Source organism: Phocoena phocoena, chromosome 6 (assembly GCF_963924675.1).
Source record: "Phocoena phocoena chromosome 6, mPhoPho1.1, whole genome shotgun sequence".
NCBI lineage: Eukaryota > Metazoa > Chordata > Mammalia > Artiodactyla > Phocoenidae > Phocoena > Phocoena phocoena.
The window spans coordinates 64,408,215-64,422,683 of record NC_089224.1 but is presented as its reverse complement, the minus strand read 5'-3'; the positions used below and the strand labels follow the sequence as shown (position 1 = coordinate 64,422,683).

Genomic DNA, 14,469 nt, shown 5'->3' with positions numbered 1-14,469 from the left:
CTCTTGTAATAGTCTTTATTTTAATGTCTCTTTTGTCTGATATGATATAAGAATTGCTACTCTAGCTTTATTTTGATTTCATTTGCATGGAATATCTTTTTCCATCCCCTCACTTTCAGTGTGTATGTGTCCCTAGATCTGAAGTGGGTCTCTTGTAGATAGCATATATATTCAGTTCTTGTTTTCGTATCCATTCAGGCAGTTTATGTCTTTTGGTTGGAGCATTTAATCCATTTATATTTAAGGTAATTATAGATATGTATGTTCCTATTACCATTTTCTTAATTGTTTTGGGTTTGTTTTTGTAGGTCTTTTCCTTCTATTGTGTTTCCTGCCTAGAAGAGTTCCTTTAGCATTTGCTGTAAAGCTGGTTTTGTGGTGCTGAATTCTCTTGCCTGTAAAGGTTTTAATATCTCCATAGAATCTGAACGAGATTCTTGCTGGGTAGAGCAATCTTGGTTGTAGGTTTTTCCCTTTCATCACTTTAAATATGTCCTGCCACTCTCTTCTGGCTTGCAGGGTTTCTGCTGAGAGATCAACTGTTAACCTTATGGGGATTTCCTTGTATGTTATTTGTCACTTTTCCCTTGCTGCTTTTAATATTTTTTTTTGTATTTAATTTTTGATAGTTTGATTAATATGTGTCTTGGTGTGTTTTTTCTTGGATTTACCCTGTATGGGACTCTGTGCTTCCTGGACTTATTTCCTTGCCCATGTTAGGGAAGTTTTCAACTATAAACTTTTCAAATATTTTCTCAGACCCTTTCTTTTTCTCTTCTTCTGGGACCCCTATAATTCGAATGTTGGTACGTTTAATGTTGTCCCAGTGGTCTCTGAGACTGTCCTCAATTCTTTTCATTCTTTTTTCTTTATTCTCCTCTGTGGTAGTTATTTCCACTATTTTATTTTCCAGGTCATTTATCTGTTCTTCTGCCTCAGTTATTCTGCTATTGATCCCTTCTAGAGAATTTTTAATTTCATTTATTGTGGTGTTCACCATTGTTGTTTGCTCCTTAGTTCTTCTAGGTCCTTGTTAAACGTTTCTTGTATTTTCTCCATTCTATTTCCAAGATTGGGATATCTTTACTATCATTACGGTGAATTCTTTTTCAGGTAGACTGCCTATTTCCTCTTCATTTGTTTGGTCTGGTGGGTTTTTACCTTGCTCCTTCATCTGCTGCATATTTCTCTGTTTTCTCATTTTGTTTAACTTACTGCATTTGGGGTCTCGTTTTCGCAGGCTCTAGGTTCGTAGTTCCCCTTGTTTTTGGTGTCTGCCCCCAGTGGGTGAGGTTTGTTCAGTGTCTTGGGTAGGCTTTCTGGTGGAGGGGTCCGGTGCCTGTGTTCTGGTGGTTGGGGCTGGACCTTGACTTTCTGGTGGGCAGGACCGCATCTCGTGGTGTGTTTTGGGGTGTCTGTGAACTTAGTATGATTTTAGGCAGTGTGATTCTTTGCTAATTATACTGCTAATTAGGCAGTGTAATTCTCTTAGTATGATTCTCTGCTAATGGGTGTGGCTGTGTTCCTGTCTTGCTCTTTGTTTGGTATGGGGTGTCCAGCACTGGAGTTTGCAGGCCATTGGGTGGAGCTGGGTCTTAGTGTTGAGACAGAGATCTCTGGGAGAGCTCATATTAATTGATATTACGTGGGGCCGGGAGGTCTCTGGTGGTCCAATGTCCTGAACTCGGCTCTCCGACCTCAGAGGCTTAGGCCTGACACCAGGCTGGAGCAGCAAGACCCTGGGCTGTGTGACTTAGGATAGTTGTTAAATAATTCTGCATTTCAGTTTTCTCACCTGAATAAAGAATATCTGATATGCTTTCAGGGTGCAGTTCTGGGTATCTGTATAATTGCTTTATCCATTCAGTCATTGATAGGCACTTAGGTTGTTTCCATATCTTGGCTATTGTAAATAGTGCTGTGGTGAAAATGGGGTTACATATATCCTTTTGAAGTAGTGTTTTCATTTTCTTTGGATAAATATCCAGAAGTGGGATTGCCGGGTCATATGGAAGCTCTATTCATAATTTTTTGAGGAAACTCCATACTGCTTTCCATAGTGGCTGCACGAATTTTCATTCTTACCAACAGTGCACAAGGGTTCTCTTTTCTCCACATCCTTGACAACACTTATTTGTTGTCTTTTTGATAACAGCCATTCTAACAGATGTGAGGTGCTATCTCATTGTGGTTTTGATATGCGTTTCCCTGATGACTAAGGATGTTGAGCATCTTTTCATGTACCTTCCTTTTTTTGGGAAAATGTCTGTTCAGATCTTCTGCCCATTTTAAAATCAGATTGGTTTTTTTTTTTTGCTGTTGAGTTGTATGAGTTCTTTATATATTTTTGGATATTAGCCCATTATCAGATATATGATTTGCAAATATTTTCTTCCATTCATCAGGTTGCCTTTTCATTTTGTTGATAGTTTCCTTTACTGTTCAAAGACTTTTTGGTTTGATGTAGTCCCACTTGTTTATTTTTGCTTTTGTTGCTTAGGCTTTTGGAGTCAGAGTAAAAAAATCATTGCCAAGGCCTATGTCCAGGAGCTCATTACCTGTGTTTTCTTCAGGACTTTTATGGTTTCAGGTCCTGTGTTCAAGGCTTTATTTGAGTTTAAATGTACGCTTCTACTTTTTTTTTCTATTTTTCAATCTGTCTCTTCTTTCCATAGAGGTTACAATCCATACTTGACTTACTAAAATTCTAATATTAGTGTTTTTTATCATTTCATAGACAATGCAGGAACTTTAGAATATATGAACTCCATTTACCCCTCCCACCTTTTATATAATCGTTGATGTGTATTTTAAGTCTATGTATATTTTAAATTCCACATTATTATCATTATTTTTTACAGTCATTATCATTTAGATTTACTCACATATTTACCCTTTTGAGGCACTTCATTGCTTTCAGCACTTCTGTGCTTCCAACTGGGATCACTTTCCTTCTGCCTGAAGAACTCTCTTTACTATTTCTTTTAGTATGGCTCTGTTGGTAATAAATTCTCTCAGTTTTTGTTTATCTGATGAAATCTTTATCCTTTATTTATGAAGGATATTTTCACTGGGTAGAAAATTCTATATTGGTAGTTGTTTTCTTTCAACCCTTTAAAGATTGACATTGCATTGGTTTTGGACTTTACTTTTTCAGTTGAGAATTCAGTTATTACTCTTACTGTTCCACTTCCAAGGTAGTGTGTGTTTTCCCCAAATCTTTTTTAAGAGCATTAAAATTTCTCTTTGGGGAACTTCCCTGGTGGCACAGTCATTAAAGAATCCACCTGCCAATGCAGGAGACACGGGTTCGAGCCCTGGTCTGGGTAGATCCCACATGCCACAGAGCAACTAAACCCATGCAGCACAACTACTGAGCCTGCACTCTAGAGCCTGCGAGCCAAACTACTGAACCCGCGGGCCACAACTAGTGAGCCCATGCGCCACAACTACTGAAGCCCATGCACTCTAGGGCCTGTGTGCCACAACTACTGAACCCGCGTGCTGCAACTACTGAAGCCTGTGCACCTAGAGCCTGTGCTCTGCAACAAGAGAAGCCACCACAATGAGAAACCCACACACTACAATGAAGAGTAGCCTCCACTTGCTGCAAGTGGAGAAAGCCTGCATACAGCATAGAAGACCCAACACAGCCAAAAATAAATAAATAAGTAAATAAATTAGTTAATTAAAATTTCTCTTTGATTTTCAGCAGTTTTACTATGATGGGTGTAGGTTTGATTTTATCTGTTTTTTTTTTAACATCTTTATTGGAGTATAATTGCTTTACAATGGTGTGTTAGTTTCTGCTTTATTCTGTATTGATTCTGATTGGTGTTTGTAGAGCTTTACAAACGTTGGTCTTGGTTATTTTTGTCAGCAAGTTTTCTTTAAATGTTACTTCTGCTCCTGTTATGTCTCTCTTCTTCTTTCGGGACTTCAGTTTATGTATGTTAGATCTTTTTCTTTATGTCTCAACACACTTTTCTGGAGAACCCCTTTTTAACAACCAGTTACAAATAAAAAGCACTCAGTATTTACAGGTGTTCTTTTAGGTGATTATGCTGCCTCACTAGTAGGTGGTGATAATGGCAGGAGAAAAACTAACTTACAAGGTGACATCTGGGGGCTGTGGGGAGGAGATCCCTTAGAGAATCACTGAAGACGCTGAGTAACCCTTCTTCTCTAGGCTTGCTGCAGAAATCCTCAAATACTGCAGTCATCTAATAAATATCCTTCTGTATGCAGAGGAATTTTCCAAGTGAAAGGGATCTGGGACTCCCCTGTGAGGGAGAAACAAGTTCCACAGCTTGTTAATAGGGGCAAACTTCTGTTTGTAGTCATGTTTCCACCTGTTGAGTCATCTTTACAGAAGTTGTACATTTATGGCATGTCTGTTTATGAGAAGAGATGGAAAATATGAGAAACTCTAAAACTTGAAATATTTATTTTGAAACCTCAGCATGATGAACTTCTGAGGAATTCATTGCTCAAAACGTATGCATGTATGTATATGCAAGGATGGAGATAGATAGATATAGATATATAAATAATAGATAATATTATTTATAGATATATAAATAATGTATATTGTTAATACATATATAATATGATATATATCTATAGCTGTATATTATATATTACATAACATTGTATATTATATACATATAGATTTTGCTACAGAAATTCATTTTGTAGCCTTTTAAAGTTAAAGATGTACTTCACTAAAAGTATCTGAGGATGCATCTCAGGAAAAGCCTTAGATCATTTTTATATGGTCAACTCCAGGAACTACTCACTCTTGAGCCAGTTCTGTGTTTTCAGACGTTATCCATGCCCCAAACTGTGATCCAACCCTGTGTTATTTACATCATTCAGAGCTAGTTTTTCTACATACATACAGCACATTTTAAAAGCTTTATTATTGTTTTTATACAGCACTGCCCTAAACTTGTAATTCAGAAAGTTTGGGGGGTAACATTCTTTCACCATTTACTTGGTGTAAATCATTTCTAGTTCTGAACAGTGCCTCTTTGGCAAGGTTTAATTATACAGTGTGCTTGTGGCTACATCCATATATATGCCACCCACAAATCTCTAATTATTATTTGTTACCAGCTGGGTACTTTACACTGTAGTTGTTGAGTGTTTTATAGTCAGTTGTTAGTTACTAAGAGTAACTATATGTAAACTAAGAGTAAATTATACATTTGCTTTTTTTTATTCCCCTCCTTTCACTGTTGTTTAAAACATGTCAGATTCAGGAAGACCCTAAACCTCTTTAAACTCTTATAGACAAGGTTTTTTTCTTGAATCAGTTTTAAAATCCTCCCAACCATTTTGGCTGCTGGCCATACCAGCATACAGTGTGAAAGAATTTTCTTTTAGGGATGACAGCCAGAGAGAAGCCTTCTGGGGCTGTTCGGTTTCCTAGCAGAGCTGCTGGTGTAGATGACGGTGCCGATCGTTCCACTTGGAGAGGCTTAAGCATCTTTGCCAGTTAGAGCTGGAAAGGTGCCCAGGAGATCGTATAGCCCAGCCCCTTCATTTTACATGTAACGAAACTAAAACCCAGCTTGGTTAACTGATGTACTTGAATTCAAAACAGCTGGCAAATGGCAAAGCTCAGGGCTAGGTCACCGAGTTCACACTCTTTTTCTTTGCTCTTCTAGCTATGTCTGTTGTAAAGAAACAGGGCAGCCCAAATACTGCCCTATTAAAATGTAGGGTTAAAATACTTGAAGTAGGAGTATAGAAACCTAATGTCTAGATGTCATGAAATGGTTTAAAAAATGCTTGAAATGCATTTTTTTTCCAATCAGGCCTGTTCCTACTGATTTTTTTCTTTTTTTTTCCAAAATATGGTTCCAAAGTCCCCTTTTCCTGGAAGCCTCCTAAGCATTCTGAGACTGAGTTGGTAACTCCCTCCTCTTTGCTCACAAGGCACTGTGCACATTCCTGTGTATAATACATGCTTATCATGTTGTATTATAATTATTCAATTATCCATCTGCCCTCTGCCCTCCCACCTACTGGACTGAACTTCCAGGAGCAGCAGCAGTGTTTTCTTGGACTTCAAGTCCCTAGCACTTGGCAGAGAGGCTGGCACTGTGTGTGCCCTCAGTGTTTTTATGAATGAATGAATCAACCAACCACTCTCTCATAGACTTGCCCCATCAGTGAATCTTATGCTTTCTTGGACATGAAAATCACCTGGAGGTGCTGGTTAAAAATGCATTTTTTCCAGGCCGCACCACAAGAGTGGGGCAGGGTCTAAGAATCTGCCTTTTTACTAAGCAGCTGATGATTTGATGCAAATGACCCATAGGCCACACTTAGCAAGCTCTGCCCAATCATTAATTCCACTGATACTTAGTTCCAACTGTATATATCACAACAATCTGTCCATCTGAATAAAAATATAGAGCTTTGCTACCCATCCCATTCTACCATTTCTGACCCCAGAGTAGGGGTATTGACATTTGCAGAAATAAAGAAGATAATATTTATAAAGCATTTCAAGTTATTAGAAGAAGGCTATCTTGGCTCATCAGGGAAATATAATATAAATCTAGCATCATAAAAATTATCTTAGCCATGTTGAATTTGATCTGAGACTCGAATGCAGAGAAAATAAAACCCCCATGTAATACCTGCATGGACACCACACCTATAGGAGCTCTTTCCCTGGTTGGGTTCTCTTATTTGTGTTCCATATCAGTAAATTTAATAGCTGATATTTACATGATTTTTAAAAATCCCTAGTAGTGCATCTGTGCCTGCATGGCACTTTATAGGTACACACTATTTTTTAAATGATGACTTTAAGCAACTTTATAGGAGAAAGAGCTGAATTGGGTAGTTATTAAACTCCCTCTATATAATTACCAGAAACATTTCTGAACCTTCTGGTATATTTATTTATACATATATTGTTGAATATTTGTATTCAATTCATCATATTACTTTTTACTTTTAACTTCTTTATGTACATTTCCATACAAATATTTAAATGGTAAAATCATATTTCATGTATTTTGTGCTGTTATGTAGTTAGTGTTCTCCCTAATGTTGGATGCATTGGTTATTTTCAATTATTTGCTATCATATGCAGAGTTCTTATGTTCATCTTTGTTCAAATTATATTCTTGTCTGTATAAATTCCATGTGGTATATTCCCATGAAAGAGTAACGACAGTTTTAGAGTTCTTGTCATATGTTACAGTATTATTTTCCAAAGACACGACACCAATATACAACCCCACAGGGGTCTTCCCACAGCTTGACCAACATGTAATTTTATCATTCCAGTCTGTTTTTGCTAGTTTAAATGTGCGTAGGGCCTCTCCAGAGCTATTTTATTTTGAAGTTCTTTAAGTGAATACAAAGCAATTCATTCCACGTGTGATGATTCAGTGTTTTCATTTTAAGGACAAACAATTCATCTCCTCATTTGACGGTTTTGAAGGGACAGGTTTAATTGCCTTTTGTAGGATTGATTCTGTAGGGATAGGAAATAGGCTTGGGGCAGGCTTGACATGTCAGGGAAAAAGATGAGTTATATAGCTCTGAATCAGGAAGCTTATGTGAAGGGTTGAAACAGGAACTCCAGCTGTTTATGCAGGGCTGGGGAGCAGGAACATTCTGATGGCATTTGATGACAAACGTATTGCAGGGCTTCCTTGGTGGCGCAGTGGTTGGGAGTCCGCCTGCTGATGCAGGGGGCGCGGGCTCGTGCCGCGGTCCGGGAAGATCCCACGTGCCGCGGAGCGGCTGGGCCCTTGAGCCATGGCCGCTGAGCCTGCGCGTCCGGAGCCTGTGCTCCGTAACAGAAGAGGCCACAACAGTGAGAGGCCCGCGTACCGCAAAAAAAAAAAAAAAACAAACAAAAAAAACGTATTGCAGCTTTGTTAGACAGCCAACTGTACTTCAAAATGAAAGCAAGAACCTGTACCTCCCGCCGTTCTGTGATTCTCTCACGATGCCACTTCATGTTGGCGTGTTCACTTTCATGAACGTTTTCAGATATTCCCAATTCAGGTAGACCCCTCTGGTCTATGACAGGAAAGGCTTGAGAATGGCCAGAAAACTAAAACTCATTATTTGAGAGGCCCTGGGGGGAAGACCTGGAAGCAGAAATCACAGGAGCCGTCAATCTTGTCTGTGAAAAGTCAGCCCAGTCACAGAAAAGGACTTTGCTTGGATGTCTCTGCCCTTCGTGACTGTGGTCACCTTCTGAAATAAGCAGATAAGTGATTGCTCTGCTGGCTTGGGTTTCTGTGATGCCAGAAACAAGATACAATGTGGTTTATGCAAGATGGGCCTTTTGTTTTGGATAGTTGCCTAGGCTGTTGATTTTTTTAGAAATGGTGACTGCCAAACTTGTAATGAAAATGAACCTATTGAGCACCGGGGATCAAAATCTGAAAGTTTTCCTCCATTCTTGGTCATGCTAAATTCTTGCCTTCACTCTCGTCTCTGTAGAGTACTTACACACACACACACACACACACACACACACACACACAGAGCACACATTTATATCTCTATCAGCTTTATTTAGAAATAATTCAGGTACCACACAATTCACACAGGTACACAATTCAGTGTTTTTTAGTATATTCACAGAGTTGTGCACGCATCAGAACAATTAATTTTAGAACATTTTCATTACCCCTAAAAGAAACCTCAGTCCCATTACTCTATAGATTTGCTTATTCTGGACATTTCATATAAGGAATTATACAACATGTGGTCTCTTGGTTTAGCTTCTTCGACTGAATGTAATGTTTTCAGGGTTCATCCATGTTGTGGTATGTATCAGTACTTCTTTCACTTTTTTATTGCTGAATGTAGTCCATGTATGATATACCACATGTTGTTTATCCATTCATCAGGTGATGGACATTTAGGTTGTTTCCACATTTTGGCTACCGTAAATAATGCTGCTATGAGCATTTATGTATAAGCTTTGTGTGGAAGTATGTTCTCCTTTTTGTTGGATATAAACCTAGGGGTGGGTTTGCTGGGATATATGGGAGCTCTATGTTTACCTTTCTGAGGAACCGCCAGACTGTTTTCCAAAGCAGGTACACAATTTTACATTCCCACCAACAATGTATGACTGCTTCAATTTCTTCATGTCCTCACCAATACTCATTACTGCCCATCTTTTTTCTGGTTTATCCACCCTAGTGGTTGTGAAGTGGTATCTCATTGTGATTTTGATTTGCATTTCCTTGATGGATAATAGACTACTTACTCCTTATCCTAGTATTTTCTCATACTTTAAAAAAATAGAGAAAGAAAGTACTTCGGGAAATGAAGGCGTACAATCACTACGGGCCGCTGTAACTTCTCTGGGGGTTCACATCTCATTGCATCATAGTGTAAAGGGGCCACTGCTGACAAGAATGTGCTCCAGCCGTTTTCTTCCTTTCTCATGTCCATTCATCATTCAGGATCCTGGAAAGGAGAGAGAATTGTCTTACTTTGGGCTGTGTGCCCATCCCTTTGATTTGTGGTTATACCTGTACAACATGAGTGTGCCAATCCTGAAAGGAGATTGAGGTGCTCTTGGGTTGGGAGGATGGATGCCACAGGTGCGGCCAGGACAGGTTTCCTGCCTCTTTCCTGGATGTACCACATTACTAAGACTGGGAGCCAAGCAGGTCATGTTAGAAACCTCATCATGCAGAAAAATTAATAATGATGCCCTAGCATACTTTAAAATGGAGAAAATATAATAAGATTTATTTATAATATTTAAATATTTTATTTTAAGTTATAATTTTAAAAACGTGTATATCTCTTTGTTGGACATGCAGCATGTTTCAAATAGGGTCTCATTTGATCCTCAATAATGCCAGTTTCTAGTTATTTTCTGTAGTGGCCTCATTGTGGTTTAAGTATACTTTTGTGAACTAGGCTAAGAATCCAGATACCAAAGACTGACTTAATGAGAAAATGTGTTCTGAGTTACAAACAAATGACCAACAAGTGAGCGCACAAAAGTCAACCTGCTCATAATCGGGATATCTAACTTGTCGGTAACTCCTGTCAGCAGGTGTGTGTAGACAGTGGAGAGCGACTCTTCTCTGCTTGGTTCCCGGCTACAGGGATGTTGTCTGAGGGCTCAGCAGTGTCACTGCGGCTGACTCAGAGGATCACTCACTAGGAGTGGTTTGGAACGAATACAGTCCTTGGAATTCCAGGCAGCATCTCAGGTGCCTGTGGGGAGGTGGAAGTGTTCATTTAACAGGTCGCTGGCATTTTCTGTGAAAGCAGGCAGCGACCATAAGGGCTCAGCTGCTTGAAAGGAGAGTGACTGGTTCAAGATGACGGCTTGGGGTTTAAAGGACTCTCATCAGAGGCCAGATGTCCTCACGTGGAGAAAATGCCTTTGAATGGCCTGGGAAGAAAGAGCCAAGTGCCCTGGATTTTTTCCTTGGGCTGCAAACTCTTCTTCCTCCTCATGCTGTCATCCTTCCAGTATTGGGCAAGAGCCATAACTGCAGGCATCCTGGCTTCTGTGAACTTCTCAAGAGCGTATATTATCACCCTAAAGCTCTAGTGTCTACCCACAGGCCAGTGAGGACATTTTAGTCAGTTCTGCCAGTCACCCGGCTAAGGAATAAGTTTTATAACATGCTATCAAAGATTGTATCTATAATTGTGATGGTGTTTTAAAATTACCACTTCATTTAGATTTTTCTGTTTTAACCCAAGGTATTCTTCTGCGGAAATAAGGAAACAGTTTACCCTCCCACCCAACCTTGGCCAGTACCATCGACAAAGCATAAGTACCTCTGGCTTTCCCTCTCTTCAACTAGTAAGTATGAGTTACAGGTTTGCTTAGAGAATGGTCAAGGGCAGAAGTGCACAGCGTATACTTTTGCTTCCTGAGTCTTAGATTTTCCCACCGATCCCTTACATCACCAACCACCAGTTCCTGGCTCTGCACTGCTTTTTGACATCAATTCCCCTCTCTCCGTCCACTAGGGCTGGGAATACAAAGCAGATCTCCAGGGACTATGATTCTGAAGTCTCTGGACTCAGTGGACTTCCGGGCTATTTGATTTCACCCAAATTATGATTCACATCTTGGGGAGGGGAAGGATTAGCCTGGAAACTTAAAACCATTTGTAACATGCTTTTATTGGAAAAAAATGTATTCCCAAATCTGAAAAGTCAAGTTATGAACCTTAAGATTTTTAAATATTTTTTTTGGAAGTGTAATTTACATACAATAAAATTTCACTCATTTGTAGGTGTTTGAGGAATTTAGCCAATTTATAGTTAACCTGTACTCAGACAAGATATAGAACTGTTTACCCTAAAAAAGCCCCGTCATGCCCTTTTGCAGTGGGTCTCCTCTCCCAACCCTCAGCCAGCAGCCCTAGGCAATCACCAATACACCTCTGTCATCATAATTTTGCCCTCTCTGGAACTTCATGTCCATGGAATCAGACAGTACAAACCTTCATTTTTAAAACACACTCCCCCTTTTAAGTTGAAGATTGCCTACATTTTTATATTAACACCAATTGTTGAGTGTGTATACATATGTTATGTTATTTGAGGACTAAATGCGAGGCGTGTGCCCAGTGGGTTAAATCTGACTTAAATGAGATAGTTTATAAAACCAGAAGTGAGTCTTCACTTCCTTTGTAAGGGAGCTGCAGCCTCCACTGTACTCACTTCCCCTCACAGCACAGCCCCACTTTCTTGCTCGTTCTCTTGGTTATCTTAAGGAGGTTAGGTTATTTTTTTCTTTCTCACTTATTACTTCAAAACCACTTCTGCTCTTAGAAATTTTATAACCTTCCACTCGGTTTCCTGTAGCCGCCATTTTGTCTCCTGTAACAGTTTCCACGCCGTGTAACTGTGTATCTTTTAAAGGTATGTTTACTGGAGTGATTTGTGGTTCTTTCAGTAGGATAATTTGTGTGTTGTGTCACTGATAAATAGTAGTACTAAAAAATGTATAGCACCTTTTACTGCAAGAGGTAACTTTCGATGACAGTTCTTTAAAAAATCTACTTATGACTTCGGTGGCTTGTTCAACTGCCCTTTTTAGTTGTACTTTTCCTGTCTGTTTCAGATCACAGATTATAATAAAAGCACACCAAGGGCATAATGTCCGTGCTTTCAGATGTATTAGATATGCTTTAATCCAAGATAAAATAGATATGCTTTTTGGTTTCATGTGGTGCTGGTATAGATTTCATTGAAAACCAAAAAAAATTTTTTTTTAATTTCTGACTCAAATTGTCTTTCAAAATATGCGAAATGCAGTTAAAAAGTGACTGGAGGGCTTCCCTGGCGGTGCAGTGGTTGAGAGTCCACCTACCGATGCAGGGGACACGGGTTCGTGCCCCGGTCCGGGAAGATCCCACATGCCGCGGAGCGGCTGGGCCCGTGAGCCATGGCCGCTGAGCCTGCGCGTCCGGAGCCTGTGCTCCGCAACGGGAGAGGCCACAACAGTGAGAGGCCCGCGAACCGCAAAAAAAAAAAAAAAAAAAAAAGTGACTGGATACATTTTAAAATCCTAAACAAGGTGCGGGAGGTGGGATTTGGTGCTTTGCTTCTTTGTAAATTCAGACTGCAGCTTTCTGCAATAGTTGTCTTGAGAAATAGTGTGGACCTCACTATTAAGAGGCTTTAAGGAAGTTTAACTCAGAGGCTTTAACCCCTTAGCTACACACCAGCTGCAGCCTGAAATTTCTTCAGGAGAAATCTTTTTTATTTAAAGTCACAAATTTTAAAAATTGTTTCTTATTTTTGCAGGCGTTCTTTTGGTAGTTATGCTGCGTCATCAGGTTTTGAGAAAAGTGAATTTGGATGAATTATTTCATTAGCTAGGTGGTAGAGTTAACATGTGGCTTAACTTCTAATAGAATATGTCAAAGAAATAAGCAAAAATGTTTAACTATACATGAATCATGTGGTCCTGTCATAATTTCTACCCGGTTCTATTTGCGAATAAATAGCCTTTAAAATGTATTTCTCCTGGTTAATTCCAGTTTAGTCTTCTGAATATTTTCCCCCAGCACGGTGTGCTGACCCTGCTTCTTCTTGTTAACCGCCTGAAGGGCAGGTGGCATGAGGGAGCAAAAGTCTGCATTTGATTCCTCTTTTGTTTTTTAAATGCAAGGACTGCTCAGGAAATCCCAGCACCCTAATGTTTACCTGCTGGTCTTGTTGTAATGTCAGAATGAAGTGGCTGTTCTTTCCCTTGAGTCATCTTCCCGAATGAAGGTTCCTCCAGCAAAAACTCATCCACTTACATGGTGATTTCCCTTTCCCTTAAAAAAAATATTTTGTTTCATAGAAAGATAATGGGACATTTCAGGAAGATTTATTTCTGGCAAGGCAGAGGAGTAGTTTATCACCTAGACTTTCACCCTGAAGCACCTTTAAAAAAACTTTTCTTAAATGAGAAGCCATAGGCTATTCATTGTATGATTTTAGACAATTGGAAAATTTGATTAAGTGCGTTTTGACCTTTATTTCCCTTACCTTTGTTTATAGAACCACCATTTCAACAACCCCACACGCTGATATAAATGTTTAATTTTTAAAAGTATTTAATTGGCACCACGTTATTTATTTATTTTAATTTAATTTTTATTTTATATTAGAGTTGATTTACAATGCTGTGCTAGTTTCAGGTGTACAGCAAAGAGATTCCGTTACATATATACATATATGTATTCTTTTTCAGATTCTTTTCCCATATAGGTTATTAAAGCATATTGAGTAGAGTTTCCTGTGGTGTATAGTAGGTCCTTGTCGACTTTCTATTTTATATATAGTAGTGTGTATCTGTTAATACCAAATTCCTAATTTATCCCCCCACCCCCCTTCCCCTTTAGTAAGCATAAGTTTGTTTCCGAAGTCTGTGAGTCTGTTTCTGATTTGTAAATAAGTTCATTTGTATCATTTTTTAAGATTCCACATATAAGTGATATCATAGGATATTTGCCTTTCTCTGACTTCACTTAGTATGATAATCTCTGGGTCCATCCATGTCACTGCAAATGGCATTATTTCATTCATTTTATGGCTGAATAGTATTCCATTGTATATATGTACCACATCTTCTTTATCCATTCATCTGTTGATGGACATTTAAGTTGCTTCCATGTCTTGGTTATTGTAAATTGTGATGCAATGAACATTGGGGTGCTTGTATCTTTTTGAAGTATGGTTTTCTCCAGATATATGCCCAGGAGTGGGATTGCTGGATCGTATGGTAGTTCTATTTTTAGTTTCTTAAGGAACCTCCATACCGTTCTCCATAGTGGCTGCACCAATTTACATTCCCAACAACAGTGTAGGAGGGTTCCCTTTTCTCCACGCCCTCTCCAGCATTTACTGTTTGTAGACGTTTTGATGATGGTCTTTCTGACCAATGTGAGGTGAAACCTCATTGTAGTTTTGATTTGAATTTTTCTAATAATTAGC

At 39.1% G+C, this 14,469-nt stretch overlaps 1 protein-coding gene across 1 annotated transcript in view; it reads left to right on the top strand.

Moving 5' to 3' along the window:
- Positions 1–14,469, top strand: part of DOCK8 (dedicator of cytokinesis 8) — a 222,625-nt gene that overhangs the window by 42,230 nt on the left and 165,926 nt on the right. Inside the window, exon 2 of the mRNA XM_065878473.1 lies at positions 10,729–10,831. Coding sequence (XP_065734545.1) covers positions 10,729–10,831 — 103 coding nt within the window. The remainder of the gene's footprint in view (positions 1–10,728; positions 10,832–14,469) is intronic.